Source organism: Thermoascus crustaceus, assembly GCF_041956765.1.
Source record: "Thermoascus crustaceus strain CBS 181.67 unplaced genomic scaffold VTN00scaffold_1, whole genome shotgun sequence".
In the NCBI taxonomy this organism is placed as follows: domain Eukaryota; kingdom Fungi; phylum Ascomycota; class Eurotiomycetes; order Eurotiales; family Thermoascaceae; genus Thermoascus; species Thermoascus crustaceus.
In genome coordinates this window covers 1,337,053-1,363,767 of record NW_027192527.1, presented here as the reverse complement: position 1 = coordinate 1,363,767, position 26,715 = coordinate 1,337,053, and the positions used below count along the sequence as shown (strand labels likewise).

At 50.5% G+C, this 26,715-nt stretch overlaps 11 protein-coding genes and 1 non-coding gene across 12 annotated transcripts; 5 read left to right on the top strand and 7 right to left on the bottom strand.

The window, feature by feature from the left end:
- Positions 1-2,653: 2,653 nt before the first annotated feature.
- VTN00DRAFT_482 (uncharacterized protein) lies at positions 2,654-4,795 on the bottom strand (the record flags this gene model as incomplete). The annotated part of the gene is made up of 5 exons (XM_069431284.1): positions 2,654-3,054; positions 3,116-3,984; positions 4,044-4,094; positions 4,226-4,722; positions 4,790-4,795. 5 exons carry the CDS (start codon positions 4,793-4,795, stop codon positions 2,654-2,656), a joined length of 1,824 nt encoding a protein of 607 aa, XP_069291190.1.
- A 3,687-nt stretch (positions 4,796-8,482) lies between these two features.
- VTN00DRAFT_481 (uncharacterized protein) lies at positions 8,483-8,830 on the bottom strand (the record flags this gene model as incomplete). Its single annotated transcript, XM_069431273.1, has 1 exon — positions 8,483-8,830. One exon carries the CDS (start codon positions 8,828-8,830, stop codon positions 8,483-8,485), a length of 348 nt encoding a protein of 115 aa, XP_069291189.1.
- A 319-nt stretch (positions 8,831-9,149) lies between these two features.
- Positions 9,150-10,618, top strand: VTN00DRAFT_480 (uncharacterized protein; the record flags this gene model as incomplete). Its single annotated transcript, XM_069431262.1, has 5 exons — positions 9,150-9,367; positions 9,438-9,528; positions 9,905-9,979; positions 10,214-10,466; positions 10,524-10,618. 5 exons carry the CDS (start codon positions 9,150-9,152, stop codon positions 10,616-10,618), a joined length of 732 nt encoding a protein of 243 aa, XP_069291188.1.
- A 361-nt stretch (positions 10,619-10,979) lies between these two features.
- On the top strand, positions 10,980-12,923 carry VTN00DRAFT_479 (uncharacterized protein; the record flags this gene model as incomplete). The annotated part of the gene is made up of 3 exons (XM_069431250.1): positions 10,980-11,311; positions 11,364-11,569; positions 11,626-12,923. 3 exons carry the CDS (start codon positions 10,980-10,982, stop codon positions 12,921-12,923), a joined length of 1,836 nt encoding a protein of 611 aa, XP_069291187.1.
- A 522-nt stretch (positions 12,924-13,445) lies between these two features.
- VTN00DRAFT_478 (uncharacterized protein) lies at positions 13,446-14,086 on the top strand (the record flags this gene model as incomplete). Its single annotated transcript, XM_069431239.1, has 2 exons — positions 13,446-13,581; positions 13,680-14,086. The coding sequence occupies 2 exons, from the start codon at positions 13,446-13,448 to the stop codon at positions 14,084-14,086; spliced, it is 543 nt and encodes a 180-aa protein (XP_069291186.1).
- Positions 14,087-14,407: 321 nt separating this feature from the next.
- VTN00DRAFT_477 (uncharacterized protein) lies at positions 14,408-15,190 on the bottom strand (the record flags this gene model as incomplete). The annotated part of the gene is made up of 1 exon (XM_069431228.1): positions 14,408-15,190. One exon carries the CDS (start codon positions 15,188-15,190, stop codon positions 14,408-14,410), a length of 783 nt encoding a protein of 260 aa, XP_069291185.1.
- Positions 15,191-15,748: 558 nt separating this feature from the next.
- On the top strand, positions 15,749-16,461 carry VTN00DRAFT_476 (uncharacterized protein; the record flags this gene model as incomplete). Its single annotated transcript, XM_069431217.1, has 4 exons — positions 15,749-15,805; positions 15,921-15,981; positions 16,137-16,266; positions 16,359-16,461. 4 exons carry the CDS (start codon positions 15,749-15,751, stop codon positions 16,459-16,461), a joined length of 351 nt encoding a protein of 116 aa, XP_069291184.1.
- A 706-nt stretch (positions 16,462-17,167) lies between these two features.
- Positions 17,168-18,677, top strand: VTN00DRAFT_475 (uncharacterized protein; the record flags this gene model as incomplete). The annotated part of the gene is made up of 3 exons (XM_069431206.1): positions 17,168-18,128; positions 18,218-18,514; positions 18,598-18,677. 3 exons carry the CDS (start codon positions 17,168-17,170, stop codon positions 18,675-18,677), a joined length of 1,338 nt encoding a protein of 445 aa, XP_069291183.1.
- A 412-nt stretch (positions 18,678-19,089) lies between these two features.
- On the bottom strand, positions 19,090-20,020 carry VTN00DRAFT_474 (uncharacterized protein; the record flags this gene model as incomplete). Its single annotated transcript, XM_069431195.1, has 3 exons — positions 19,090-19,163; positions 19,283-19,422; positions 19,497-20,020. 3 exons carry the CDS (start codon positions 20,018-20,020, stop codon positions 19,090-19,092), a joined length of 738 nt encoding a protein of 245 aa, XP_069291182.1.
- A 61-nt stretch (positions 20,021-20,081) lies between these two features.
- VTN00DRAFT_473 (uncharacterized protein) lies at positions 20,082-20,436 on the bottom strand (the record flags this gene model as incomplete). Its single annotated transcript, XM_069431184.1, has 2 exons — positions 20,082-20,113; positions 20,226-20,436. 2 exons carry the CDS (start codon positions 20,434-20,436, stop codon positions 20,082-20,084), a joined length of 243 nt encoding a protein of 80 aa, XP_069291181.1.
- A 493-nt stretch (positions 20,437-20,929) lies between these two features.
- On the bottom strand, positions 20,930-24,271 carry VTN00DRAFT_472 (uncharacterized protein; the record flags this gene model as incomplete). Its single annotated transcript, XM_069431173.1, has 12 exons — positions 20,930-21,888; positions 21,940-21,979; positions 22,032-22,148; positions 22,210-22,561; positions 22,628-22,758; positions 22,811-22,950; positions 23,053-23,317; positions 23,379-23,578; positions 23,640-23,970; positions 24,034-24,059; positions 24,131-24,170; positions 24,227-24,271. 12 exons carry the CDS (start codon positions 24,269-24,271, stop codon positions 20,930-20,932), a joined length of 2,646 nt encoding a protein of 881 aa, XP_069291180.1.
- A 1,910-nt stretch (positions 24,272-26,181) lies between these two features.
- Positions 26,182-26,252, bottom strand: VTN00DRAFT_t2. Its single transcript has one exon. It is a non-coding gene; the product is annotated as a tRNA-His (tRNA).
- Positions 26,253-26,715: the final 463 nt, after the last annotated feature.

Genomic DNA, 26,715 nt, shown 5'->3' with positions numbered 1-26,715 from the left:
AAGCGAACACGAATATCAACAGCGTTGACCTCGATGCTGGCCCAATCAAAATTATTGTCGGACGTGCCCGTTCTCTCGTCGCCTCTGGTTGATCATCGTTTTTGCCGTCACATCTATATAGACCCAAGCATCCGATAGCTTTACGTTTTGTGGCGGATATGCATGCTCATCAGGGTCCCAGACCAGGTCCACAAACATCAGAGGAACATATTAGCAACATCTCCAGAGGTTGTTTGCCATTATTGTGTCCTTGTGAATCTACTTTCTGATTTCTGCAATGTGCTCGTTCAGTATATACTGACAGACCAGACTCCCTGACGAACTTGGAATTCAATCAAATCTTAAAAAGAGGAAGAACAAGGTATCTTGTTCTTGACCCTCTCCTCTGAATGGATGAGTTCCGCCATTTTATTATATATTCATTCGGTGAACCATAATCTTCTTTTGGGGGAAAACAACTGAAGACAAAAAGACGTTCCTTAAGCAGGGAACCAAGAAATGAATGAATTACTTCCAGTTGAGAAACTTGTTGTAATAATTTTCATCCGCTGACCTAAGATAATCCTCTGGGAGTATGAAGGGTCCTTTTTCATCTTGTTAGAAGACCACATAGTAATAACTTAATTTCAGCTTCCTATAAATATTAAAATAGTTCTGTAAATTGGTTTGTTCACTGGGTTTTAATGTCTGTGGGATCTGGAAGAGTTGATTATCTGTAAGGTGCTTGTCTGAGAATTGAATATATTGCTTTCTCTGCGATGCAGTTTTATGTGATTGTTCAGCTGAGGACAGGGAGGATGTATCTGGCGCTTTTGTTTTCAAAGCACTTGGAGTATTTGTGTTTATAGCCAGAATGATAGAATTTGTCTTAGACAGCAGCTGGGGTGTCTCACTCATTCTATTGACAGTTGTAGGATATAGAGGAGAAGATAGATCATTGTGGCTGGCAGGGGTTGCTGGATCTAGCAGACTCAGTTCGGTTGTCTATTCTAGTAGCAAGAAAAAGGCCATGGTCCTTTTGACTTTTTGGATTCACTGATAGGTAACGACCACATCCTCTGAAACCCATTTTTCTCCGGTCAAGATAGATCAATGCCATGACGAGGATTCGAGGTTTGCTCCTCTCCTGTCGAGATTGTTTGTTGTGGCCGCATGTTAAGAAAGTATGTGAAAAGAGTGGAGCCTGCTTATAGAGCTGTCTGGCTTCAATGGTTATTTCAATTCCTATGGACTTCTTTGAAGTAAGACTGCCACTTATAGCATCGTTGTAAAGGATGATTGCTGCACTTGTCTTGGTTGATAGGGAAGCATATACCGCAATGACAAATAATTGATCAGGTGATTTCCAGGTTTGCAGTACGTATTTGAGAAGATTATTCGCGCGGTCATGCCTACATTGACAAAAAAAATATTTAAGTGGAATAATGACTCAGACTCGGATAAGTGAACAGGCACCGACAAATGGACTACAGGAGGATAATTGGTATGAGTTTCTCATGCTGACGAGACGCACATAGCGTAGAGAAAAACCAAAGAGATAGGGACGTAAACTAGATCTTCTTTGTATGTATTCGTGACAGATTGTGATATGGTGATATTGACAGCAGTGGCAGTGACAGTGACATTTAGAGTGGTAAGAACGAGACGATCATACATATCTAGAATAGACGAGCAAAGAATATCCCATATAGATGGAGATTGCAGACCATAGTATCTAATAGACTAGTAGGACTCAAGTAGCCCATGTACCCTGGGACAACAGCTAAGAGTTACTAGGTAGGTAAGACTTTGCTTCAGTGAAGTATATATATAAATGTGACTTTGGCTGCTGCCCATCCATGGACGGACAGCCCTCTTGGAACGATATCGTGCCTGAATTATTCTATAGATAAAAGATCTAGAGTGTATAGGTTTAGAAGAGTTGTATCTCTTTTGCCATTCCCAGACTATCTTATTGGTCAGGGCAGATCGATATCGTGCCTTGTATTAGGTAGAGAAGAGAGGTGGACAGAGCATTCTTCATGTTAAAGATCGATAAGTATGGTACTCGCTTACTAGGAAGCATTCACAGGCTACGAGTCACAACACACTGTGAATGAAAAGATCCCTCTATTTACCCGACCTTTTCCCACTTTTCTTCTGATCAAATTAACCAATATGCAGGTTTATTCACTACTAATCCTCACTCAATAATAGAGGACTCAATGGAAGAAAGATTCAGGAAGCACTGAGACTCGGTGTGAGCAATAGGTAGCTTTGATTCTACTGTTCGTTTGGTCTTTGTTAGACGTCTAAGATACTGTATACTGTCGACTCGACTCATACGCCTCGAAAATACAATACAATGAGAGTTGATGAGACGTGATAATAATGAAATCTTTCTTTTCTCGTCTTGAATCTACCTCTCTATGAGGGTTTCTATATATGAATATCTAATCTACAGTTGATTTAGCTGCGTCCCGTTTGCAGCTCCACCCAGATCCAGGCTAACGATGACAACGGCGCTGTGTGTTCGTGCCTGTCGTAACGCAAGGCGCCTAACCTGCCAGCAGGTCTCTCCCTTCGCCAAACGGTTCGAGGAAAAGTATGTATAGGACATTGGTATAGTACAAGGGATTCATTCCATCGTTTCCATTTCTTTTGTCGCGACTCTTCATCTTCCGTCCCTATCAAAATGCGTTGGGAGATTGTAGTAGGCGTAATCCAGATGGACAAACGCACGATCGACCGTCGGTATGCTCTCGATCATATACTGTAGGCTTTCTCCGAGATCGTGGCTGTCGTGCAGGTTGGTGTTCCCGTCCAAGACAATGTCGACTTCCACGTTCAGCTTGTCACCCGAGTGGTACGCTTCTAGGCCTTGGATATACTTGATGCTCTGGGCGAAACGCATGACCAGGTACAGAAGAACATTACGCTCGTCAGGGTTGGCTGCGGCACCGGTCAGGTGAGCAATATGTTCATTTGCTGTGCGGCCCCAGTTGATCATAATGTATAGCGACAGGAACAATCCACCCAACGGGTCAAGAGGCCATAGCTTGGCGTAACTCCCGACTGCAAACGATCAGCAATATGTTCTAGGAGTACAAAAAAAATTCGATAGTTTGTAACTCACCCAATGGAAAGATGATACTGAATAGATTGAAAATAACGTCAGTCATGGCATCCTGTGCAAGAGCCTGGACATTTGAGTTGTTGATCCGACGACACCAGAGCCAGCAGAGCAGCTTTACCGCCACCGTGCTAGCCATAATAGCAATGGCTGGTGTCCCAAGCTCAACCAAAGTGTGATCTCCCGAGGTAAGCTTCTTAAAAGATATGAGCGCAACCTGAAAGAACGATGTCACCATGATTGTCGAGAAGATCAGCACGCCAACAGGCTCAAGACGGCGCCGACCAACAGGATATTGGTACCGGTCACGCTTCGCAGTTACTCTGGTTGTGAACCATACGATTGCTGTACTCAGAAAGTCGAGCGAAGCGTCTACCAAACTGGCGAGAACAGAGACGGAGCTTGTCAGCGCCATGATCGCGATCTTTGCGACCAGCAGGAGGATGTTAGCTAGCAAGTTCACGTATATGGCAAGAATGACGATGCGATCCGTACTCTCCACTGGCCCAGTTCTCGCTGGTTTTGTCGCAGGGGAGTGAGTCTCGACATTGGTGGGGCCAAGAAGAGGCATCTGCTCATTGACAGGGCGATCTGGGCTAGGTGGTACTGTGCGCTCCCCACATGTTCCTAATGATGTGACCTCATCCTGTCTCAAGGACTCGGGAGGCTCGTCCTCAAGCAAGACCCCCTTCGGCATGCCAGTCCGGGGAGAGATGGGCGGCTCCTCCACAATTGTTTGTAAACGACTCCTTGACTTATTCATCTTCTGTTCGTAATCCTCGATGAGCTCATGAGCAATAGAGGATGCAAGTACCCGGTCAATATATAGGTATCGAGTAATGAGTGAATTCATCCGTTTGTAGTACTTCCGACTAGATAAGGGACTTCAGTCAGTGGTAAGCTTAAAAAGGCAATAGAGGAGCCAACTTACACTGGTGACCGCAGCTGCTTCAGTTTCTCTGGAGGTGTGAAGTACCGTTCCCTATAGAGCAACAAGAGCATGTCAGTAACTATAAGCATTGAAAGTAAAAGGGCCTTTCAAAAGCCCAACGCGTGCATAGCACGAATGAGCGCATCAAATTGGACTGAAGATAAATCATCAAAAACCCTTACCATGGATAACGAGGACCCGTGTTCCCAATTAACCGCATACTGCGCTTGATATGCTGGCCTGTTTCTCCTTCCATATGAGTGACTGCAGGCACCGTTTCTCGCACGTCATCCGGCATCCAACTCAGATCCCCGTCCCAAGCACCGCTCTCAAGGTCGCCATTTGCGGCGGTGAAGCCATTCCCCAGACCGGCGTGAAGTCCAGTCGTCCTACCATCGCTGTCACTTGCTTCGCTCACGGCGAATGGGGACTCAGGTGGTTGTCGCAAACTGCTCACGGACAGCCTCCTGATGATGCCGGGCAAATGCTGTCCTCGCGTGGAAACGAGCTCCCGTTCTGTCTCAGGACATAGCTTGAGGAATGATGGCTCATATTGAGGGAGAGAGCTGGGCTTGTGCACCGTAGACATCGTAGACGTTTGCACATCGGATATACTCAGCTCGAGATGCTTGCTAACTTCGTGCGACCAGTCACACATGGGAGCCGGCGCCAGGCGTTCCTGCCAATTACGTCAGCCAGCGCCTATGGCAGATGATTGGTCGAGATGGATCTCGTCGCGAACTCACCTCCATGGGGCAGGATCTTGGAAAGACTGGCAGGTATAGTGTGCAATTAAGGTGTACAAGGATCCAACCGTGTAGCTCAATCTCTCCACAGACAACACAGACCAGAGAAGAGAATAGTCGAACCCAAATCCAACAGAAGCAGCAAGACTGTGTCAAAGGGCTCGACAAACTGTTAATACAAATCCGGCGGGCAGTCCATCCTTTATTCCATGGGACCTCTGCAATACTTCAGGGCCGCCCAGAATGCTGTTTCAAGCTTCCATTTTGGCACAGCTTTGCACTCCGTAGCAGTCTCACCGGTTGCGACTCGTACTCGTGGCAGCCTTGCAAACGAGGCTGCTGATATTGGCTACATGTGATAACCTGTAACAGCAAAAGTTAGTAAGTCGATCTTAAGATCCTTTTTACCGGGGTACAACTGTACAGCCACGACACCTCGAAGGGATTCCGAATCCCGTCTTGGCCAGTGCTAAACCAAGTGCGGGGCATTCTTATGGATATTAATAGAAATCATCTCTCCCATGTTGAGAAATCCTTCTACATTTCCAGTAGATGTAAGCCGTCAGAAATTCAAAAAGAAAAATAATAACACGATGGAATATGATCTCTACAGTACTCGGTATATCACCCGATCAGGTCGTCCGATGCAGTGTGGGGCAACTAAAAGAAATCGACATGACAACTCGCATCTTAGTGCTTTTTTAGCACATACATAAAACAGACCACAAGTTCTACTTTCCCAAAGGCAGTAAGAGCCGTAAATCCTGGTGGCGACGGCCGGTGGACGGTGGAACTTCTCTGCTGCAAGACCTCCTGTTACAAGTGCCCGGGATCTTTACTACTACTCTGCTCCGTCCGGAGAAGTATTCCGTGCTCCGTACCCTTTTTTTTGCGGAGTTGCTCTAGTTTGGCTGGGGGGTTCCGCAGCCCTCCAACAAAGTCCTCGGCTCGGCTCCTCTGACATGGCCATTGCCGCCCAGATGGATGATGTATGAATAATTTCTGGTGCTTAAAGAAATGAAACACAGCTAAGAAGCAGATAGTGCCGCAGTTCAAACAAAGCCTTGCGCTTCACCTTGCTCTTTTTTACAGTGCATCCTTTGTGTGATTTTTGAAACATCGCTTAGCCAAGCTGAATAATACACGAGTCAAGAGTCTGACGGCGAGACGGAGACCGACTCAGCTGCAGGGGAAATAGACGATGCATCTTGGCATCTCCTGGGGTCATTGATCAATTTTTTACTCGGTAGATCTGCCGAAAAGCTCGGGAGGCGCGGTGGTGTCTAAAAATGGTATTCCGTAGTTATACTGTCTTTTTGCGAGATAGCGACATGAAGACAGTTTTGAGGCTCTATGTGCTGCCAGGAGAAGTGAGAAGAGTACAACGCAAAGAATTTTGCTGCTTCTATTTGTGAGAATACTGCATTCCCCGTCTACCAGAGCGGGATGTCCTACCTGTTGCACAGGATGCATGTACTGATGCGGAAACATCTCATCCACAAAGAGAGGACCGGTCGATTCAGCAATGTCGGTGACTTTCAGTGGAAATCAGATTGATTCCGCAGGTCGCTCTCGTTTCCATGTCGCACAATTCGAGATGTGCGAATTTTGATTTTATAAGTGTTCACAACTGACAGATCGCACTTCCCATGCAGTTTAGTATATATCGCGCTGAACAAGACCATTTATAACCATGTATGCGATATTTAAAATGGTATCAGAGAATTTATATTACCAAACACGATAACCAGTTTCTCTCCTTCGGATGTACATATGTATTCTCCTGCTGTGCAGTGTATAATGGTCCTCCTCGGATATTTTTCCAACACAACATCTTGAACTCAACTGAGTCGTTATTTTGTGGAGTATATACTTAAATGATAAGAAACTTTGGCAGTTGGCCTGTGTAGGAAAGTACCTAGTAGATAAGATAGTGTACAGAAATCTTCGGTCCCATCCTTCGCTCATTATTACTATTGATAGAATCGGCAAGTCCCCGTTCTTCCACTCCAGATTTCGGAACCAGACCAATAATCTACAGGTTATGCTGATAGGCAGTGATAACTGATAAGTAAAAAAAGGCTAACTCCTTTCGCTTCCCGTATTCGAACCCGAACTCATCATCTATTTCTACAGAATAGAGCTTCTGTACCCAAGCTCTACCTTTGGTACTGAAGAGGTTTGCTTCAGTCAGAGTGGCTCAACAAGAATGGTTCAATAATTAAAATTTCCGATTTTCGGTTTAATGGCTTATACGTTCGTACTCAAAGCAATGGTGGATAGATTGAGTCAATCGTGGGGCGTGGAGGGGAATGGTGTATGTGTCCTCAGCAACTGAACCATCCATCCAAATTGGGAAGGAGGGAATGGGCTTCAGCCCGCACAGTAGCTTGAGGCAACTACACCCCTAACAATGCCAGGCACCTATTTATACTTAACTCCCTGCCGCTGTGCTCTGAGCGAGAATTCTTTCTGTTTTCCAGTCCTCAACTTGCATCATTATTCTCGCCTGAATCAAGTCAGTCTTGGTTCACGCAGTATGCCCCTTGCCTCTATTGCATTGAACTCATTTCCACTGGAGGTCCTTCGCCCCGGACAACGCAGGAGAGACCTTCCTGAAGTGCTTGAGCTAAAGCAGCTCAACATCTGTCAGGCGGCTTTCTTAGCCAGGGGAACGAAGGTCAGTACCTCTATGTAGTCGGTATGAGAATATCGTCCTGGAAGCAGTGTTAAGAGATTTCGAGACTATTATTGTCATTGAGTCAATAGACAGGATGCGATGCAGCCACCGTCCATGCGACGCAGAATCCATGTGCAGTCCTCTCACCAACGGCAAAATCACAATGTTGGCCTTACCGACTGGTATTCTAACCGATAAAGTCTCTCAACGAAAATAATATAATGCCTGGGTGGCTTGATACTTCTTACGACATCCCATTCGTGAATTTTGACAAATATCAATGAAAGGGACCACTCTGACTCCGCTATCACGTGTCATACGGTCCTGCCGTCAGTTTGGGGTCTGCAAAACCACCCGCTACTCGGAGGGGAAGGAGAAAGACAAGGGCAGCTGTTGATGAACGAGCTGACCAGCCAAATCGTCGCTGCGGCGCCTAACTGCGGCGTATCCCCGCCAGATCGATTCTGCATTTAGCCATGGTCAATGCTGCCCGGGTCGTGGCTGTGCGATTGGGATTTCCAGAAGTTCGAACTTCTGGAAGTTCGGTCACCCGTAGCGGGAAGAGCGCAAGGACCACTTGACAGAACACCGAGTTAGCCCTGGCTCAGCAAAGGACAAGCTTCGACGGCAAAGGCATGTCATGGGAAGCTGGCCTACTCCGTACAGAGTAAGTGGTTGGGAAATCAGACAACGATTCTGAAGCGGACGGCGGATAGCAGGAGCCCCTGACAAACCGGCGTGTGGCGGCTCACCAGACGCGCACGGTGTATGTGGCTCCGTCAGCACTCCAACCACATGCAAGCTAGCCCCCATCCGGCCGTTCCTGTGACGTTCCAAGTTCGGTGGAGCGGCTCATCCCTTGTGCCCTGTCAGGCAAATTGCCCAATCAGCGTCCGACGGATCACGGGTACCTGAAGCTAGACCAGAATTGGGTGAGACGAACGTGAGGTCCGGGCCCCCCGGTGCGGGACTGGCGACGGCGCAGAAGGGCGCAGGTCCACCGCTGTCAAGTTTCAACCACGTCCCAGGGGCTGAGCCTCGATCTCATACACTCGTCCGCTTCTTCCACACTCCAGGAACCAGAGACCGTGAGAGTCGAGAATCAGGCCTTCTGTTTTTTGCTGTTCCACCTCTTCTGGCCGCTTATCGATCTCGACCTCTTCAGGCCCTGGAGTATATACGCGTAAGGGAGCACGCTGGAGACTAACCTGCCCGTCGTCAGCCCCTGCCAGCTGAGGCGGGATCATGAAACTTGGGCCTCTTGTCGCCTCACCGTCTTCGTGTTGGCTGTACTCCCGTCCGGAATACGTGGTGGTTACATCTTCTGCCCCTGTGTTCGAGATTCCTTGGACAACGGTCATCGCTTGGCCATTGTCTGCGCCACGCGCTGGGAGCCTGGAACACAGTGGACATTGGATTTTCTTGGAACTGAGGATCTATCTCGTTTTAGAGCCAGCATTATTGACCAGGAGTAGTAGTAGGAAGACAGGTCTGTATGGACTCCGGAGTGCTCCGTACACCGTACTTCGCAAGTTGGTCTCCCTTTGCTGATGCTAGGAATTTGCGATGCTTTTTTTTTCTTCCTCGCCTCCCTTCCCGACATAGTCGATCCGCACTGCAACAATGTATGGAGTACGCAGTACTACTGTAGATCTATCGATAGCCTCCAATAACATCAACATGCACTTGACAGCCGGACGCTCGACCTTCCGCCTGTCTTCTTGCAGAAAGCTGATGGCCGGTCGCTCACAAGCCCGGCACCCGACGCCGTTTTGCAGGGCGAGAGGCGCTAACTGGCTGCCAATGCGTACGCAGGACGATGTGCTGGCTGCTTTGGAATATCTGACACCCCCTCGTGCTGTGGCACCATCGTTAGATCCGGTCGCGCAGATCTGCTGGTACGTGTACCACCACGCGGTGCGGACGAGGTACTTGCTACCCTGAGGGCCGTTAGAGTTTTGCTCCCAGGTGGACGGTGATACCAGGATGCCAAGATGGCAGTGGTTGTGTTAGTAGCTGGACGATCGACCCGAATCCGTCACCCGTCTCGCCGGGGACGGTATGACCTCACCGGCCGGCCTGCTATCTGCTGAATTTGAAATGTTCGGTGGGCGACTCTAGGTATTAGTACGGAGGGACACGCTCCGTGTTGCTTCTGGCGGGGCTGGGTAGAAGTTTGGAAGGCTGGCACGGATGATACCGCCGTCAACACGGCCAGCAGTTCTAGATCGTGCAGTCAGCTCCTGCAGCGCAGGCCAGTGGTGACATGAGATGCGCCTGGGGTCCGGCGGTTGGCAGGCATCTGGGATGTACGACTAGGGAGTCAACGTCCAGGGTCCTGCTTTGACGCGCGGAGGCTGATATCACGGTTTTAGGGCCTTGGGCTTAATGGAAATCGCTCGGGCTTGGTGGTGTACTTTTGACCTTGACTGAAGAGAATTTCTGGCTCGTGGATGGAGACTCCGGAAGTGCCTGAACTCGTGGCAGGCCGCTATGGAGAGAGGGGAATAGTGGGTGTTTTGGCCGGGATGGGGGCAGCCCCAGGAGCCAGGAGAGACGGCCATTGGGCGGGCAGACCTGCAAGAGCGCGAAGGGTCTTGTTTAGGGCGACGGACGACGGCGAGATGGCCGGCTGACTGGACCGGCAGGAGAGGCAGCTATGGCATCATGCGTTCGGGGGGCCGTCGGGCAGCGGGGGTCGCTGTCCAGAGTGCCGGGTGAATGTGGCTCACGGTGGCTGAAAGGTACGGCCAGGCCTGCCGGCTTCATGCACGGCTCGCGTCCTGCGACTCAGAAGCCACGCTGCTGACCCGCCCGACTCGACCCCGGCGACCGCCCTCGCCCGGCGCCAGCAGCCAGCAGCCGCCAGGCACAAACCTCCAACTCCATTGTCGTTGGACGACCTGAGGTCACCCGTCTCCCTCGCCCTCCTCTCCTCCTCCTACCTTTCCCTCCCCCATCCCCCCCCATCTCTCCCTCACCACCGTCTTTCCCCAGGTCATCTCTGTCCATCTCCTTCCCGTTCCTTTCGTTTCGTTTTCTCTTTTCCTGCAGTCCCGGATCGTCCGTTCCACTCCTTTAACGGCGTCCATACCGCTCCTTCGGCTCTAGTCCATTCTGACCGGTCTCTTCCGTTCTACTTTGCCTGACCAGCTTTGCCATATACACTCCCTTCTTGCAAAAAAAAGGAGCCCTGTTCAGTCTCTGCAGACTCAACTCGCCCTCACGGCCAATATACTTGACCCGAGCTGCCTAGGTCAGCTCGTTCTTCACTCCTACCCGCGCTCCGTCCGGCGTTATCAGCACGCCTCGGTTTAGCAGTCAACCGATTAACGCCCGCCGTGAACGGACCGCTGAGGCTCTTCCATTCGTTTTGACCGCATTCTCTCGCGCTTGAAGCGGCTTCGAGAGACACGAATTGACGACCTTTCCCTGTCGGCCGGATCGCACGAATCCTGGCCCTGGATAGACTGATCTGATCAAGCGATTTCCCATATTTACCCCCAAGCCATGTCTTCGACAGACACGCCCGCTCCCTCGACCACGTCGACTACGTCGACGACAACAACGTCGGCAGCGACAGCGTCCTCGACGTCCACTCCCTCTCCTTCGACCTCGAGTACCACGACGGCTCCGCAGTCGACCTCTCGTCGTCCGCCGCGGAAAAGCACCCTGACCCAGCAGCAGAGGAACCAGAAGCGTCAGCGCGCAACCCATGATCAATTGGTCACGCTTGAGCTCGAGTTCAACAAGAACCCCACCCCCACGGCTGCTGTCCGTGAAAGGATCGCTCAGGAGATTAACATGACTGAGCGGTCCGTTCAGATCTGGTTCCAAAACAGGTTCGTCAAGTGGCTCGGTTGTTGGGAAACTGTCTAACCTGCGCAATTACAGACGGGCAAAGATCAAGATGATCGCGAAGAAGAGCATTGAGACTGGTGAGGACTGCGATTCAATCCCGGAATCGATGCGTCAGTACCTCGCGATGCAGTTTGATCCCAACAAGCCTGGCGCTAGAGATCTCTTCGGCCGGACTAGCGGTCTGGGTGGATACGGATCCGGAGGGCATCCCAGTGAGTCGTCTCACTCTGGCAAAATCGGTATGTCGAATCCCCTGAGTGGTGTTTCGTATGCCTAGTCTACTGACGTAATGCAGTCATCCATCACTTCACATGTCGTTCATTGAGCATCGGTACTTGGCGTCGAGTTGGACAGAATGCGATGGACCTCGTCATCTTCTATTCCCCAGAGAAAGCCAGCATGACCTATTACATCAACAACGATTCTGCGGGGTACAAGATCGAGTATCCTTTTTCGTACATTAAGAATATCACTCTGGAGTCGGGGGACCAAGCTCCCAACGCAAACGGTGCTCCTCCACGACCTGGTGGCTTGGTTGTCGAGCTGAATCGTCCTCCGTTGTTCTACATGGATTCTTCCAACTCTGGCGGGTTTTACCAATGCGGTGATTTCACCGAGGATCAGCAAGCCAGCCAGGTCTTGGTTCATCACCTGGGAGGTCATCCCAAAGTTCTCAGTGTGCAGCTTGCCAAGCTCGTCTCCCTAGAATCGTTCCAGAACCGTCTGGCTTTCAACAACTATGCAATGTCTGCCCCTGTCTCGCCCCACGTCATCAACAGACCGGCATCGCAACCAAACTACCTGGGACCTGCCCATATGGGAATGTACCAGGATGGCCAATATGGCATGAATTATCAGGCAGGTCGCGGGCATAAGCGCCAGCGCAGCCGATCTGTCCCGGTCGCTGTTGACTTCTCTGCTTTGCAGGGTCCTATGCCTGGTTACCATATGCAGCAACCATCGACACAGTTCGCTCCGGATTCAAATGTATATGCACCAGTTCCTCAGTCTGCACAGCCTCTACCCACAAACCTCCGTATCGATACGTCTTCGGCTTACGGAATGGATTTCCGGTCTTATCCCATGTCGGCTACCACCACCGCCTCTGCATCCGACTACGCCAGCCCGTCCTTTTTTACAACCGCAGCACCCTCCGAGCCAATTCCTCTCGTGGCAAACCTGGGATCTCAGTATAACGCCCCCTTTGTTTCGCCCTCCCCGATGATCGATCAATCGAAGGTGATGGCGCAGTCGACATCTCCAATGTCAACTATGAGCCCCGCGGACCCTTTGATCGCGGATCAGTCCCCACCGCTATCTACCATGCACCACCACGGCACGTCGGCTGACATGTTCGCAGTTGGTGCTGAGCACCAGTCGAACTTCTCGGATGATGGATTGATGCTGAGTGAGATGTATGCGAAGCAGAACCTCAATCTCTCCATACCGTCTCCTGTTGGGATGAATGGTTCGGGCTTCGATATGGCGATGTCCGGCTTGCCGGACCAAACCCCCCCTGTTACTCAGGGGGATTTCCAGGGTCTTATACCTTTTGACACAGTCGACCCCAGCACCTTGGCTGGCGGGTCCTGAAACGCCTCTCACTCATGTCTATGATTTCTTATCATAAATTCTCTGACAGATATTTGGAGTATAAGCACTTCCCGCATCCAACTGGTTTCATTCGGCGTTTCTATTCGCGTGTCGACATTTTGGTTCTGTCAAAACCCCGAATGGCATGTCTTGGAATAATGAATCGCTTGGCGTCAAACGGGCAAGATACACCCAGGGATATCATTTCACTTCCAGAATCCCCTCGATGAGGTCACCACAGGTGTGTGTGATATTTGAGGCTACCCTCCAAATCTGCGCCGTCAGGTAGCAACTGTCAGGACAGGGTACCTGATTCCGGTTGGATCTTTCACCTTACGCACATTTTGTGCTGGTTTGCCTCCACTCTTGTTGTATTAATACCTTTCTTTTCTACGGCCGGTTCTGTAGCACCTTGGGCTCTACTCTCATTCTTTTTTGTCATTTGTGATGGCCATTTTGGAGCCAGTAAACATTTAACTCTCGATCTTTTTTTTTGAGTCTGTCGAATCTTTTTATGTGAGCATGCGAGAAAGTCGGGCTGAGAAAGCGACTAAATCTGCATTTGTTTTGTTTTGCTTTGGGGTTAACTGGCGGATAAGGGAATATCTAACACCATTTTTCATCATCCTAATCTTCCCTATTCTGTGTATTTCCATTGGTATCTCCTAACTAACTTATCACCGTGCTTGAACCGAGTCTGGTTTGAGTGTCCGCTCTTGTTAACGCTGGCTATCACCCAGCCCAGCTTTGTGGTAGGCAAGTGTAGCACTCTCCAACTAGCATACAGCGTTCAGCCGTGCGTGGATGCGTCAAGTTGTTCGGCGTTGCTATGTCACTGGAGAGACATCGTCCTGAAAAAGCGACATATCGGGTCTAGTTGTGTTATAGCCGCCATCTTTGGCTGGGTCAGGATTTGGGAGGATTTGGGAGTTATTTGGGTGAGGAAACAAAAAAGCAATGATCAAATCAAATCTAACATTCGTGTTCACTGTGATGTTATTCTATTTTATCGTGCTTGTGCTGTTAGATCTTTTAATCAAGTTGGCGTTCGTTTTCCCTTCCCTGAAGCGGTATTCCATGACTATGTATATTGGAACAAGGTTTCCAGTTTAGTGACATTGACCGTATGTTTGTGCAAGGTTTTACATCAGAGATATCGATGACGATACATCTGACGCCCGGATCGATTCGACCCGTCGATCGCCAAACACTGCTCTCTGGCTGACAGGCCCTATATAAGAGCATATGTGTGGATATATATTTCCACGCCTCGAAGAGAACAAAGAGGCCTTAGAAGGGCTATCCTAGCCCGGGTCAAGGTAAGACTCTTGAGCTACATGTGAGGTCCTTTTTTCACGCCGTTCTGCAGAGCTGCATTCGCCCTTGATATCTTTTCATGCACTTGGCCATCTTTGCAGAAGCTGAGTTGGTCCTCTCTCACTGACTGGTCCTTCTCGAGCTGTCCGCTTATTCGACCTCGTCTCTTATCTCCCCTCCCAGCCCTTAGGCAACGGAGCCTTCAATCTCTTCCGCTCGCGAAGATACTTCTCCACAGCAATCTCCATCTTGGCCAAAAACCCCCGATAATCCATCCCTTGCTTCCCCGCATCCTTGCCCACCCCCTCCGTCACCCCGTCCTTACACCAGACACTCCACGCCCCCATCCCCACCGCCATCAGCACATCCGTCCCCAACCGGTCCCCGACGACGGCGATCTCGTCCGCCCTCTCCACGACCCCCCGCTCGCGGAACCACGCCAGCACCTCCGCTCCGCAGAACGGCTTCTTCCCCGGCGCTTCAGCCGGCAGGCGAAACACGGGGATCCGGAGCTCCGCGAGTTTCGCCTCGAGATCGAGCGCCTCGGCCTCGTAGATGGGCTTGTTCGGGTCGCTGCCCGCGCGGTTGGAGACTATAAGTATCGAGTTTGGCGCGCGGTCTTTGTGGAAGGGGGAGGTTGGGGATGTGCGGAGCGAGTGGAGTTTCTCGAGGTAGGGCTTGGGGAATTCGATCGTTTTGGGCGGGCAGAGGGTGTTGTCTTTGTCGAGAACGAGGGCGCGGATCGTAGGATGTTGTTGTTGCTGTTTCACCTCTCCTTGTTGCGATTCCGATTGCAACTGTGACTGTGGGTAGAGGTGCGGACCGAGCTGCTCGGGCAACTGGACGAATGTCGGGATGGTCAGGTTCGGGATGAGGTGCGAGGGGTTCTTGAGGAATGTCCAGACTGCGAGGTTGAATGCTTGTAGGCTGGTATTGCGCGGCGTAGACATCTTCCTTCTTCTATGTACTGTCTGCTCCGCGGTGCGGGAGCTTTTTCTTCTGTCTGGATGGAGAGAGCGCGAAGGAAGGAGGCAGGTAGGGAACCGGGGTAATGCAGAAAGTAGGTAATGATCAAATAAAATTTAAATCACAATCGCACTACTACGTATGTATTATGTACATAAATGAGTTGTCAGAGACGCTGTAAAAAAGAAAAAAAGAAAAGAGAAAACTAGGTATGTAAACACGGATTGAGTTTTGTCGCAGGGGATGGAAGAGCTCGAAAGCTTAAAGGCGGAAAGGAAAGCGGAAGCTTGCGCAGAGCCGCAAACCTCGCGCGCCGCCCCACGGTCAGGTCGCCCGTCCGCCGTCGACTCTTGAAGACCTCGACAGACGAGACGAGACGAGACGACCAGCACAGCACAGCGCACCCCCACGTTCTGGCGCTGAAGAGGGGTTTTGTTTCTTGAGGACAGTATACGGCTGCGTTACTTGTCCTTTGTCTTATTCGTACCTGTTGGTTGTCCTGATTCTAGCAGTCCGCGCGTGACACCCGTTCCCGAACGAAAATGGGGAAGCAGACCAGCACGATCGGGATCCCGATCAAGCTTCTTAATGAGGCACAGGTGTGTTTTCCTTTTGTCTTCTTGTTTATCCTGCTTTTTGATGTCTCCCTGGATTCATGCATATCAGGACCTTTCCCGAAAAGCACGTAGCTAACCATCGTGAACTTCTGAACAGGGCCACGTCGTCACGCTCGAGATCACCTCCGGCCAGGTGTACCGAGGAAAGCTGCTTGAGGGTGCGTTTCTATTTTATTCTATCTATCTATACCATTCCCGACATTGTTGACCGTTGATGGTCGATGATCGTCTATCTGCCTCTCCTCTCGTTGACGGGACAAGCTACCTATCTATCTCGAATACGTGCTGACATCTCCTCTTCTGACTGCAACAGCCGAAGACAACATGAACGTTCAACTCAAAGACATCACCGTCACCGCGCGCGACGGCCGTGTATCCCACCTCGACCAGGTCTACATCCGCGGTAGCCACGTGCGGTTCTTCATCGTGCCGGATATGTTGAGGTATGTTGCCTACCGCTTGGACATTTATTCTGCAGACTTTTTCGATCCGTTCTCTTCGTGGTGTTTTGATGCTGATATATGTCTTTCTCCAGAAACGCCCCCATGTTCCGCTCCAGAGGCCAGCGCGGCAGAGGTGTTGGTCTCGCTCGTGGTAAGGCCACTGTCAACAGGGCTAGAGGCCAGCGGAGAGGATGAATACGGGTATATCTTGTGTGCTGGTCGATGGATGTGGAAGGCGATTTATCGTTTGAAAAAAAATCCCAGTCCGTTCTCGTACGGAAGAGCAAACGTGCATGGTCGAAAAAACCCTACAGCTGTGGTGCTTTGAGTCTGTCCTTCTGGTCTTCTTCAAAGAGAAGGGCTCAGATATCGATAACCCACACCCGTGATTTTGTTACAGATGGACACATGTACCTGCCCGGATGAACGGGGGGCCGGTGGGCAGGGAGGCATTTCATACATGTCTGGATTGTTGGAATTACGGCGGTTCCTGCATGATCTCGATTTCGATCTCGATTGTATTAATCGAAATGGCTAAGGAAATAGTGGAATGAATCAATCCATTATAGAAATTCTTGCATAAATTTGCAGAGTGAGCAACTGACCGAATATCATTTGTGGCCTGGAGTTTTAAGCTTAAGCAAGCTCTGCGGCGGAACCAGTAGTATGTAGAGAGCTCCGCTTTTGTTCCGCATCTCATGTTCTCTTCTCCGCCTTCAGCTTTTCTCTCCGTAGACAAGCCTCTCCGCAGATCATCTGCGTGATGATACCCATTATTATACAATAATAATAATCCGGGACATAGAGTGAGTATCTCACCTGTCTATCTGCATCACTTTCGACGATTTGCCTTCTCTTCTTCTAACAACCCAAACCCCATAGACACGCCACGCCCGCGATAATGAGCTCCGCTTCACCGCAACAAGAACAAACTCAGACCAGTGGCTCTGCAGGACAGAGCAACAGCAACAATAAAACAGAGCACATCTCCAACCCGCGTCGCCTCCTCGTCCTCTCTCCGACCCCGCATTCGCAGAATACCATCCCGCCGCTGTTGCACGCTCTGACGGGTGTGCCGGTTAGCGCGCCGCCGCAAGCTGAATCTTCTGCAGATGTAGCTGGTGCTGCTACAAAAGAGAATAAAAATACAGAGGATACTACCACGCCGACGACGACTACGACGACGACGTTTGCAGGGTACACGACCCACGCGCCCCTCCGGATACATACAAAGTACTATACGGCGGAGATCCCGATTTGGGTCGATGAGGTTCCTCTCCCGCTGCCTGCTTCCTCGTCGCGGACGACATCGTCATCGTCGTCGTCAGCTTCGCCGACCCCAACCCCAACCCCAACCCCGATGCAATGGAAAGATGAATTCCTAAGCTCCGAAGCCCGTGTCGTCCGCGACGCTATCGGTGCCGTGGTCGTCTGTTTCCAGAACCCTGAACCGCACTCGAGCTCGGCCATCCCGCGTGAATCTCTACAACAGCAGGAAGCGTCGCCGACATCGAGGGAGTCAGAACGGGAAGACGTCCGCGCGCTGAAGGGTCTGCTGAAGATGGTCGGGGAAGTCAAGGGTCTGATTGAGGAGGAGAGGGGCGGGTTGGGTGAGGTTCCTGGGGTGGTGGTTCTGGTGGGGAAGAAGAGGGAGAAGCAGGACAACAACAACAACAAGAAGAAGAATGGGGTTGGTAGTGGTTTGGATGGTTTGGAAGAAGCAGAGGAGCCGGTGGAACCGTTCAGTACTGGATGGTGGGAAGACGAGCTGTACGAGATGGGCATTATGGAGTTTGAGGTCGTGGCGTGGGATCCGAGGACCGATCCGGAGGGGAAGGAGGAGAGGAGGAATCGGTTTGGAGGTTCGTCTTATACCCCCTCCCCTCTTTACTCTTTTCTCTACTTCCTTTGTATAAGGTCGAGCTAACCACTGGATAAAAATGAACCACAGAATTCGAAGGCATGCGCCGCATCCGCGAAGTCCTCGAGACGCACGAATGGGCCGCTTCTTCTTCAAACGATAAAGAAGGCCACGATGACGACGACACCTTCGGTCTTGACAGCGACGGGGAAGAAGGTGAGGACGGGTTCGCTCTCGAAGTCAACGAGCTGGAGCGGGAGATGATGGGTCTGAGGATGGCCATCGAGAAAGGTTTTGATGACCTTGATGACGATGACGATGATGACGACAAGGAGATGAAGGTCGAGGGGTTGGAGTCGTTGATGATGAGGATGCAGGCTATTAAAGGTATGCATATATACCCTATTGATTATTCCCATGTGGGGCGGGACAGGAAAGGGATAAAGGCTGACACTGGCGTGCAATTTTAGATATGAGCGCCGAGTTACCGGAACACGAACGGAAAGCGTTCGCAGCAAAGGCCGTACGGGATATAATGAAGGAATTATGAACGAACTTTTTTACGTCATGAAATGCTTCTGCAGATACAGCTTCTTGATGTTGACGGCTATTTAGTGTCATCTATTACCTGTCGTTTCCATATACTAGAATGTATATAACATAACGGTTTGTACTGTAGATTAAGCCCCTCGAGGGTACGGAGTACATACATAATGTGGTCATATCGTGGCATTGTATAAAATGGAACGTCCAAAATAAAGAAAAGAGAGACATGAATATAAACCACCAGCTCATGTAAATTTATGTATATATATGTGATGTGTACATACTATGTGCAACGTCACCGATTCATTTCATTTCATTCATCCTACTTTGGGTAATTTCCAGCCCAACCTGTATACTGAAATCGATTCCTTCCCTTCCCTTTCCTAATGGCCTCAACGGAACGCTGGCTGATTAATTTAGTTAGACTTCTTCTTGCCGCGCAGGGCTCTACGCCTCTGTGCGATCATATGCGTGTACAGGATGTAGGAACCTATATTTTGCCAGTCAGCTAGTGTATCGATGGATGGATGGATGGATCGAGAGGCAAATGACGAGCTGGAAGGTATAGAATGAATAGACAGTAATAGGAGGGGGCAAACAGAAACATACCTGGGATGTAAATCACCATGACAGCGATCAGGAACCACCGGTACAGCGGGTCGAGCTGGCGCGCGGGCTCGAGCGCCAGCCAGATGAGGACGTTCTCACTCGTGATGCCAATGGGGTAGAGGACGTAGAAGGTGTTGTACCTGCGAAGGGAATGGTTAGCAGACTGATATACCGCAGATACTTCCAACAGAATTATAAATAAATAAATGCTTACCTCAACCACAACCACCACCCCGGCACCCCCTTCCCCCAAACCTGCAACGCAAAGAACCCATACCGGATACACTCCGTGATCCCCCACGCCCCCAGACACCCCAGGAACGCCCAATCGCCCAGCTTCGCCCCCGTCGGAGCCAAGCCCCCCACGATCCCACCGTACCCATCACCGCGGTCCCGGAAGAGGAACATCACACCCCACACGACGAGCACGCGACTCGCGACCTGCAGGAAGGTCGTGAACACCGGCGCACGCACGATGCCAAGCAGCGAGTGCAGGATCTCCAGGAACGCGAGGGACTGCGTCACCGTGAGCAGCGGGGAGAAGACGTGGTCGAAGATGGCGGGGATGTGGCCCGAGGGGGCGAGGAGGGGGAGGAGGGCAGCGGCGCGTAGAGTGCAGGTCGCCCAGCCGAGGAAGCAGACGATGTTGTAGAGGAGGAGGTAGTTCCGGATTAAGGGGGAGGAGGCGCTGCGGCGGGAGGGCGCCGTAGAGGCGGTCGTGGGATTGGATGGGGGCATTTTCTTCCGTTTCTGCTGCTATGCTGTTCCTATATCTTTCCCCTCTTCTTGCCTTGCTTTGCTATGGCTGGCTGGCTGAGATGAGTGACCTGTCTGTATATATATGTCAATCCGGGGTTCGCTGCAGAACGATGTATGATGACAGCTGATAGTTCAAAACAACAGGATGGTAACCTGTATAGGTACGGAGATGTACGGTACTTACAGACAAGAAGGACCCGATCAAAGGGATAAAGAAGGGATGAGAGAAAAGGGCCGAAGGGGACCAATTGATATTGACCACGCCCACGTGCAGGTGTGTTGTCTTTTCTCTCCAGAAGACAGGACAGACGTTCGGCTGCGAGCCTGCGCGGAGATCGGCCGTCGGGGGCGGTCAGCAAGGCGGTGAGTAGAGTTGTATTTTTCCAGTTTAACATACATCTAAGAGGATGATGATTGAGATAATTTTTTTTTCATTGCTTCCAGTAATCATACAACAAATGAAATCGTTCTGCAGGATTAATAGTACAAGCTATTATTTTGGTTTCCCCCCTCCTTTCTTTTCCCACTTGTCTTCTGCCCAAGCGGATTAAAGCAATCATCCAAGCCCTTATTTATCCCTTCCCTATTTCCCTCCTGCATTAAAAGTATCATTAATGCCGCCAATTAGAGGTCACTATCATAGTCTTGTGTTGAACTGGGTATAATATCTTAACCTCCTCTTTTCCCCTTAACCATCTACCTATATGGCAGAACTTTTCCATACCCTTGTCAGATGTATATCCCTCAACACCAGTATTTCGTTCCGTCAAATTGCTCAAGCGGATAGATAAGCAATGATATATAATGCATCCCGAAAAGCAGCCGTGTCCTAAGAGACTGTTGTCTTAGAGCACCTTAAGGCAAATAGTCGGCAAGGTCATGCTAACTTCAAGCAGTGCGCGTCTCCAACGGGGTAGGAGTTCCCGGCACAGTAGGGCCTTCAGAAGGAGCAGGAGTCTCTTGCCCTTTCAGTCCAGGCTCGCCCGGGCCATAGATCTTGAATCTCTCATCGGCCTGTTTCGTGAAGCCATCCACTGGATATCCGTCGGTGTTGTTACCAGTGATTCCACTGGCAGTGGTACTCTGCACCCCGGGAGAGACAGGGCGGCCATCTGAACCTGATTTAGAAGCTGATTCGCGCTCGCGTTCCCGCACTCTACCCTCCGCAGTAGCATGAGGCTTGCGGGTGATGGGTGGCAGTCTTGGAAGGTCTTTGCTCGGGCTTGCCTTGCCAATATCGAAGATAGGCGACTGCCAGCGCTCTCCCTTCAGTGCGAGCTCCTTGTACTCTGTCGCCTTGTTGGTAATACCGCCGGGCAGCTTGATATCCTTGAATATAGAGTCGTCGTGAGTGGCTGCCATCTGCATCTTCGTGTCGCGCTGCGCGCCAGCCGCCTCGACCCTCTGCTTCTTCTCCATCAACTTCCTGCGGGCAGCATCCGCGTACTGGGAGTAGATGTTTGGAGCGTTGGCCGGATCCCGCCTGACTGATTCGCGAGCACGCTGGGCTTCCTGGTGTACCTCATAGGCGAACGCATCGGCCTTGGCGAAGGCGTCTCGGATCTGCTTCTCCATCACGAGCTGCAGGGCCGGACGGACGACACGGAAGAGCATCGGCTTGAATAGGGCAAACATGACCTTGTGCTTGGATTTCTTCAGTTTGATGTCGATATGGTGGACCCTAACGGCCACCCTATCCACCTTGAAAAAGTTCTGGCGGTCATTCTTCTGTGCTGAGGAGGCTGCGATTTTGAAGCTGAAGCCGTCGTCCCCGAGGAAGATGTCCATGACACCCGTGTCGCTGATCGACGGAAAACCTTGCTTCTTCTTGATGTAGTAGCTGACATCTAGAGAGACGTCAGTAGACCGTTCCCAAGTGAGGACAAAACAAAACCCACCTCTCAAATCCGCCTGGATACCAGAAACGGAGATCATGATCTAACCAAGTAGTCAGCTAAATTGCCACGTGGGATCTCTTTCACGGACTGACCTTGTTGTCACTCTTGTTGCTTATCTTCTTCCGGCCCCACCGCCAGTAGTTATCACTGCCAAACTCGACAACATTCGGCATCATGTTGTCACTTTCAAGCACCAAGTTTTCAACCACCTAAGAAAACGTCAGTTCTTCCTTAACGCACACCTCTTTTCGACCAGAACTAGGTACTCACCACATCTACCATCGGATCGGATACTTCAATCCGAGGCATTGGGACGTAGCGGGTATTTTCAAAAATGGCCGGCAAGACGACGTTTCTCAAATCCCTTACAAGATGCTTCTTTAGCACGGGGTATCCCTGCGCACTCCCGAAATCCTTGAACAGGTTCTGCAAGGCATTTGCAAACGCTCTGTTCTGAGCATCTTCCCCAAACTGGCCCGCGAAAAAGGTGATCTCATCCACAATGCGATTGATGTGGTCCCGGTAGCGCTCGCGCAGTAGGTAGCGTCCATCATCGTACAGTTCATTCCATTCCTGCGTCACTTCGTCGCGCATGACGTAGCCTTTCTCACGCAGGCATTTCCTGAGCGGGATCAGTTACGGTTCCAAGTTGGATTTCGTAGCCTAGCTACGAAAGTGGGACACGCACCTGATGAATGCATTGAGGTGTTTGAACCAGTGTCTGAGCTCGGGGTCATGGTCAGCATCTCGGTAGATGTTATTCAGCGCTTCAAAGAAGTCATCCATCGATGTGCAGTTGGCAAAACGCTCAATCAAAATCTAGACACGCATCAGCTTGTCCCTGTTCTGCTCACAGAATAGTACGTCATACCCGTAGGTTAGTTTGAGCCGATTGTAGATTCTGGTCAATTCGTGCACTTCTCATCGTTCCAGCGCCTTTCTGGGAAACCTGCTTGGCGTGGCCGACATATCGCTCTGCGAGCGTGAGCAGAGTCTCAATGGCCTTCTGGTCTAGATGTCATAATGTTTCAGTTAGCAGCCAAACCTGTCTCTACGCAGATAGATACAATTGCCGCGCTCGAAGTTTTACATCCAGCGTGCAATGCTACTTACACTCAGAATGCCCCTGGATCTCAACAATCATCTTCCTGAATCGCCAGGCGACCTGCTCCCGACGTTCCGGTGGCATCTTTTCTTCCAAATAGCTCCTTGTTCGCTCGGAAAGCTCGCCAGCGCGGTCCTTGGTCTCCTGGGGAATGTTCTGAGATACCGATTCCCTGAGACTCTGAGCGCCAGCACGAACATTTACGTCCGACGCGCTCGTGGGCTGCTGGCCACCCGTTGTTGCCTGGCTTACAGAAGCTGCGGTCCCTTCGGCCTGTATGGCTGGATCAACCCACTGAACGGGAGCGGATAATATGGATAGCAGGTCAACCTACCGCAGGTCTGTATTTCTCTGCCTGAGACTGGGCTCGCGACTGTATCCCTTCCTTCGACACGTTCGGCTTATCGTAGAAGACATTTTCCTCAGCGGGCTTGTCAATTTGCGACAGCTGCTCCTGGGACGGCCTGACCGTCGACGCAACCTTCTCAGCCGCATCACTGGTGATATCGCGCAGCAAGATGGTGGCATCACTGACTGCGGTAGGCTATTAGCATAGGCGAATTGCACACCGTATTGATCGTTCAGTAGAACTTACGAAGCTTCCGGAATTCACCGTTCGTGATCAAAAGAGTCCCCAGTGTCTTCATCCCCTCAAAGGCCTCGTTTGCATCTTGTCTCCCAGTGTCCTTTTCAATGGCAGGGCCGTCGGGCTGCTGCATTGCACCCCCACCGATGCGCTGAGCTTCCCAGATAAATTCCTGCAGCAATTCGCCCTCGTTCTTGGGGAGGAAGAGCCTCTTTGCTTGGATGATGACCTCCCGGAGGTCGTTTACGAGTTTCTTCCCATCTGCGGACAGCTCTTTTGGAGGTGAACTGAGAGGCCGGGACTCCAGAGCACTGTTCAAGGCGACATCGCATTGCTTATTCTGCAAAAGGTCTCAGAATCTGCGACTACTGGACGCAGGCTAGGCAGGTACTCATAGACATACCGTGGGCAGCTTGCCATTGCATAAAGCTGTAGGTTTCTCTTAGTGGCCAGCTCGAAAGCTTGATTATGGTCCTTTAGCTGAAACCCTCAACACGCACCTTTATAGATCCCGTAGAGCTTCAGCTTCTGATCAATTTCCTGTGACACATTCGATCAGCGCAGGATACCCCTTTTCCATAGTCAACGGCGCATACCCTGTCCTTCTTCTCGGGGTCAGTGGGACGGTTGACTCTCGCCATGACGACAACGGTTTGGGCTCTATCGAACTTCTAAAAGGGTTACTCGCAAAAACGAAGGAGCCAAATAGTAGTGGATTAGTGTATTATGGATTATCCGGCTCGATAAGATTCCCAGACGAGGAGTCGGTTACTTCGGGGGTATCACAAGGATTCAAGGCCGTAGCATAGGTATCCCGGATTTAATGCGTGGATTTGGGTATATGGAAAAGCCAAACTCGGAGAAACCCGCATTGGAGAGCAGCTATTGTCTATATAACGCGAGCACAGCTATCCAGGCAGGTCGCGCGGGGGAATGCGCAAGCCCAGGCATGTCTGGCACGTACGGCGGAGTCGAGGGAGCTCCAACGTGCTGCCGCTGGTTGGTTGACGTCACGGTGTCGTGTCGCCTGGGACACATGAGCCAGAACTCCGGAATTCTCTGTCATGTCAAACAGAGTTATGATACTCAATGGTCCATCGACCGGTGTCATTGTCGTACCTCGGTCCTTGATCCTGCGTTCTTGGCCGGACCCTAGAGAGGGAAGCTCTGTATGTCGCGCGGCCGATTCGAGTCCACCTGGAGTGTAGCTGCTGACCTCCCTGCTAGCTAGGGCACATCTCCAGTAGCTAATTGCTGTGGGTCGATCCTCAACCTTCGTCGACACAAAACCTTGGAACGGACCGATGGTGATCGTCGCGGCGGGTCGTCGATCCTGTGCGAGAGTGGACGCCTTTCTCCCCCTTCCCGACTCCAGACGTCTTACCCTCGAAGCGCATCAAATTGACGTCAGTGTATATATTGACATATACAGCGGACTGCTTTTTTTTGGATTATGACCCCGCGATGGAGAATTTAGCCTTGTCTGACTGCATTCTGCAGATTTGTCGAGTCCAATCGGAAGTTGAATTGGCTTACTCGTCCGTCAGTCATGCTTTTCCCTACCAATTCGGCCCTGCTATTGGACGAAAGGCTGTACATGTAGCATCGCGCTTCGCTGCAGTTTTGACACCTGTCAAAGAAATAATATCGAATGATTCTCCAGCTATCGAAACCATTTGGTTTCACAGGATACTATTTTCAAACAAGGATCTTTGTGTGATTGAAACTTTTACATGCCCCTTCCGTCGTGAAACCATCAGCATTGAGACCCGAGACAAAAGCCCTTGCCGATATTGATGCTTAAATAACTCTGCAGACATGAGGCAGGGATACATCGTCCTTCTGCATTCGATATCATTCGATATCGACAAGAAACATGTTAAAATTGTATGTACTTACTACTTAGTACTTTATTCTGGTGGGAAGTCCAAAGGTACACAACTCCCACCTCAATTAGCCTCGAAGGTACAAAACGTCATAGTTGGAAGTTTTCAGCGTCAGTCCTAATGAAGAGATAGCTAGACAGACAGGCGCCTACTAGGTACTTCGTAGAGCAAAGGGTCTTTCGTCATTTTGTGCTCCCTGTTCAATTTAAGTAGGTAGCCATTGCCTTCCAACCTTTCCATGTTCCGATAACCACCTTCACTTAAGAGAAGGGACTAACACTAGCGGCACTGCCGGTACGGCCAGAACCACGGATTTCTGGCCTGCGCGGGCTCAATTTCCGATTACCTTTCTTTTCTTATTATTGCGGATGCAAGGACATGTCCATGTAAGGCTCAAAGATTTATCACCGCAGGCTCAAATGGAAGGGGGAACCCATTTCAAATACCCCTTTCTCCGAGATTGCAGAGAGATGTATCACAAACCCATAAAAAAGCAGTGTCAATTGAGTCAATTGCATAAATATACCCCTATCCCTCGCTAAATTTCACCTTTCGCCGGTCAATTGCATAAAGCTTGGCACAGGTCTCATCCATCCCGTCCCCACAACGCAAAAAAAAAAAATATGAAAAGGGATATCTTCACAACTCAAAGATGTTTTCCAACGTGGTGCTGCCCGGAATCGAACCGGGGCTGGCACGGCCACAACGTGACGTCCTACCACTAGACCACAGCACCGGTTGTCATTGGTCAGTGCGTCGACTGTAGAATTCTTTGATAATTGCCCCTCGCAATTGTTGCGCCGGATTTAGTTGATTTTCTGTTTCAGGATAGGATGGGACCGTGTTAGATGGTGATGTATGTGTCTCCGTTCAATTGACGGAGGAGATGGATGTATTTGCAGATCAGAATGGCGGGGTAGTTCCGTCAGTTGTATATGCGCCCAGTTGTGGGACTGAATTTTTGCGGAGGAAGTTGGACTCTAGTAGATTACCTAGGTAGGTAGTTAATTTTCCCTTTAGATTAAGTACCTAGGTATTTCATGTCAGTGGATCACCGTGGAGGGAAGCGTCCTCCATCATGCTTAACACGGGGATTATTCTATCTCCCTAGTATCTTCCACCAGTGGACATCTTTTGCCAACGGAAGATGACCTCCAGTACATTCAACGGAGGCAGTTTCTTTTTCTTACTCTAGAAAC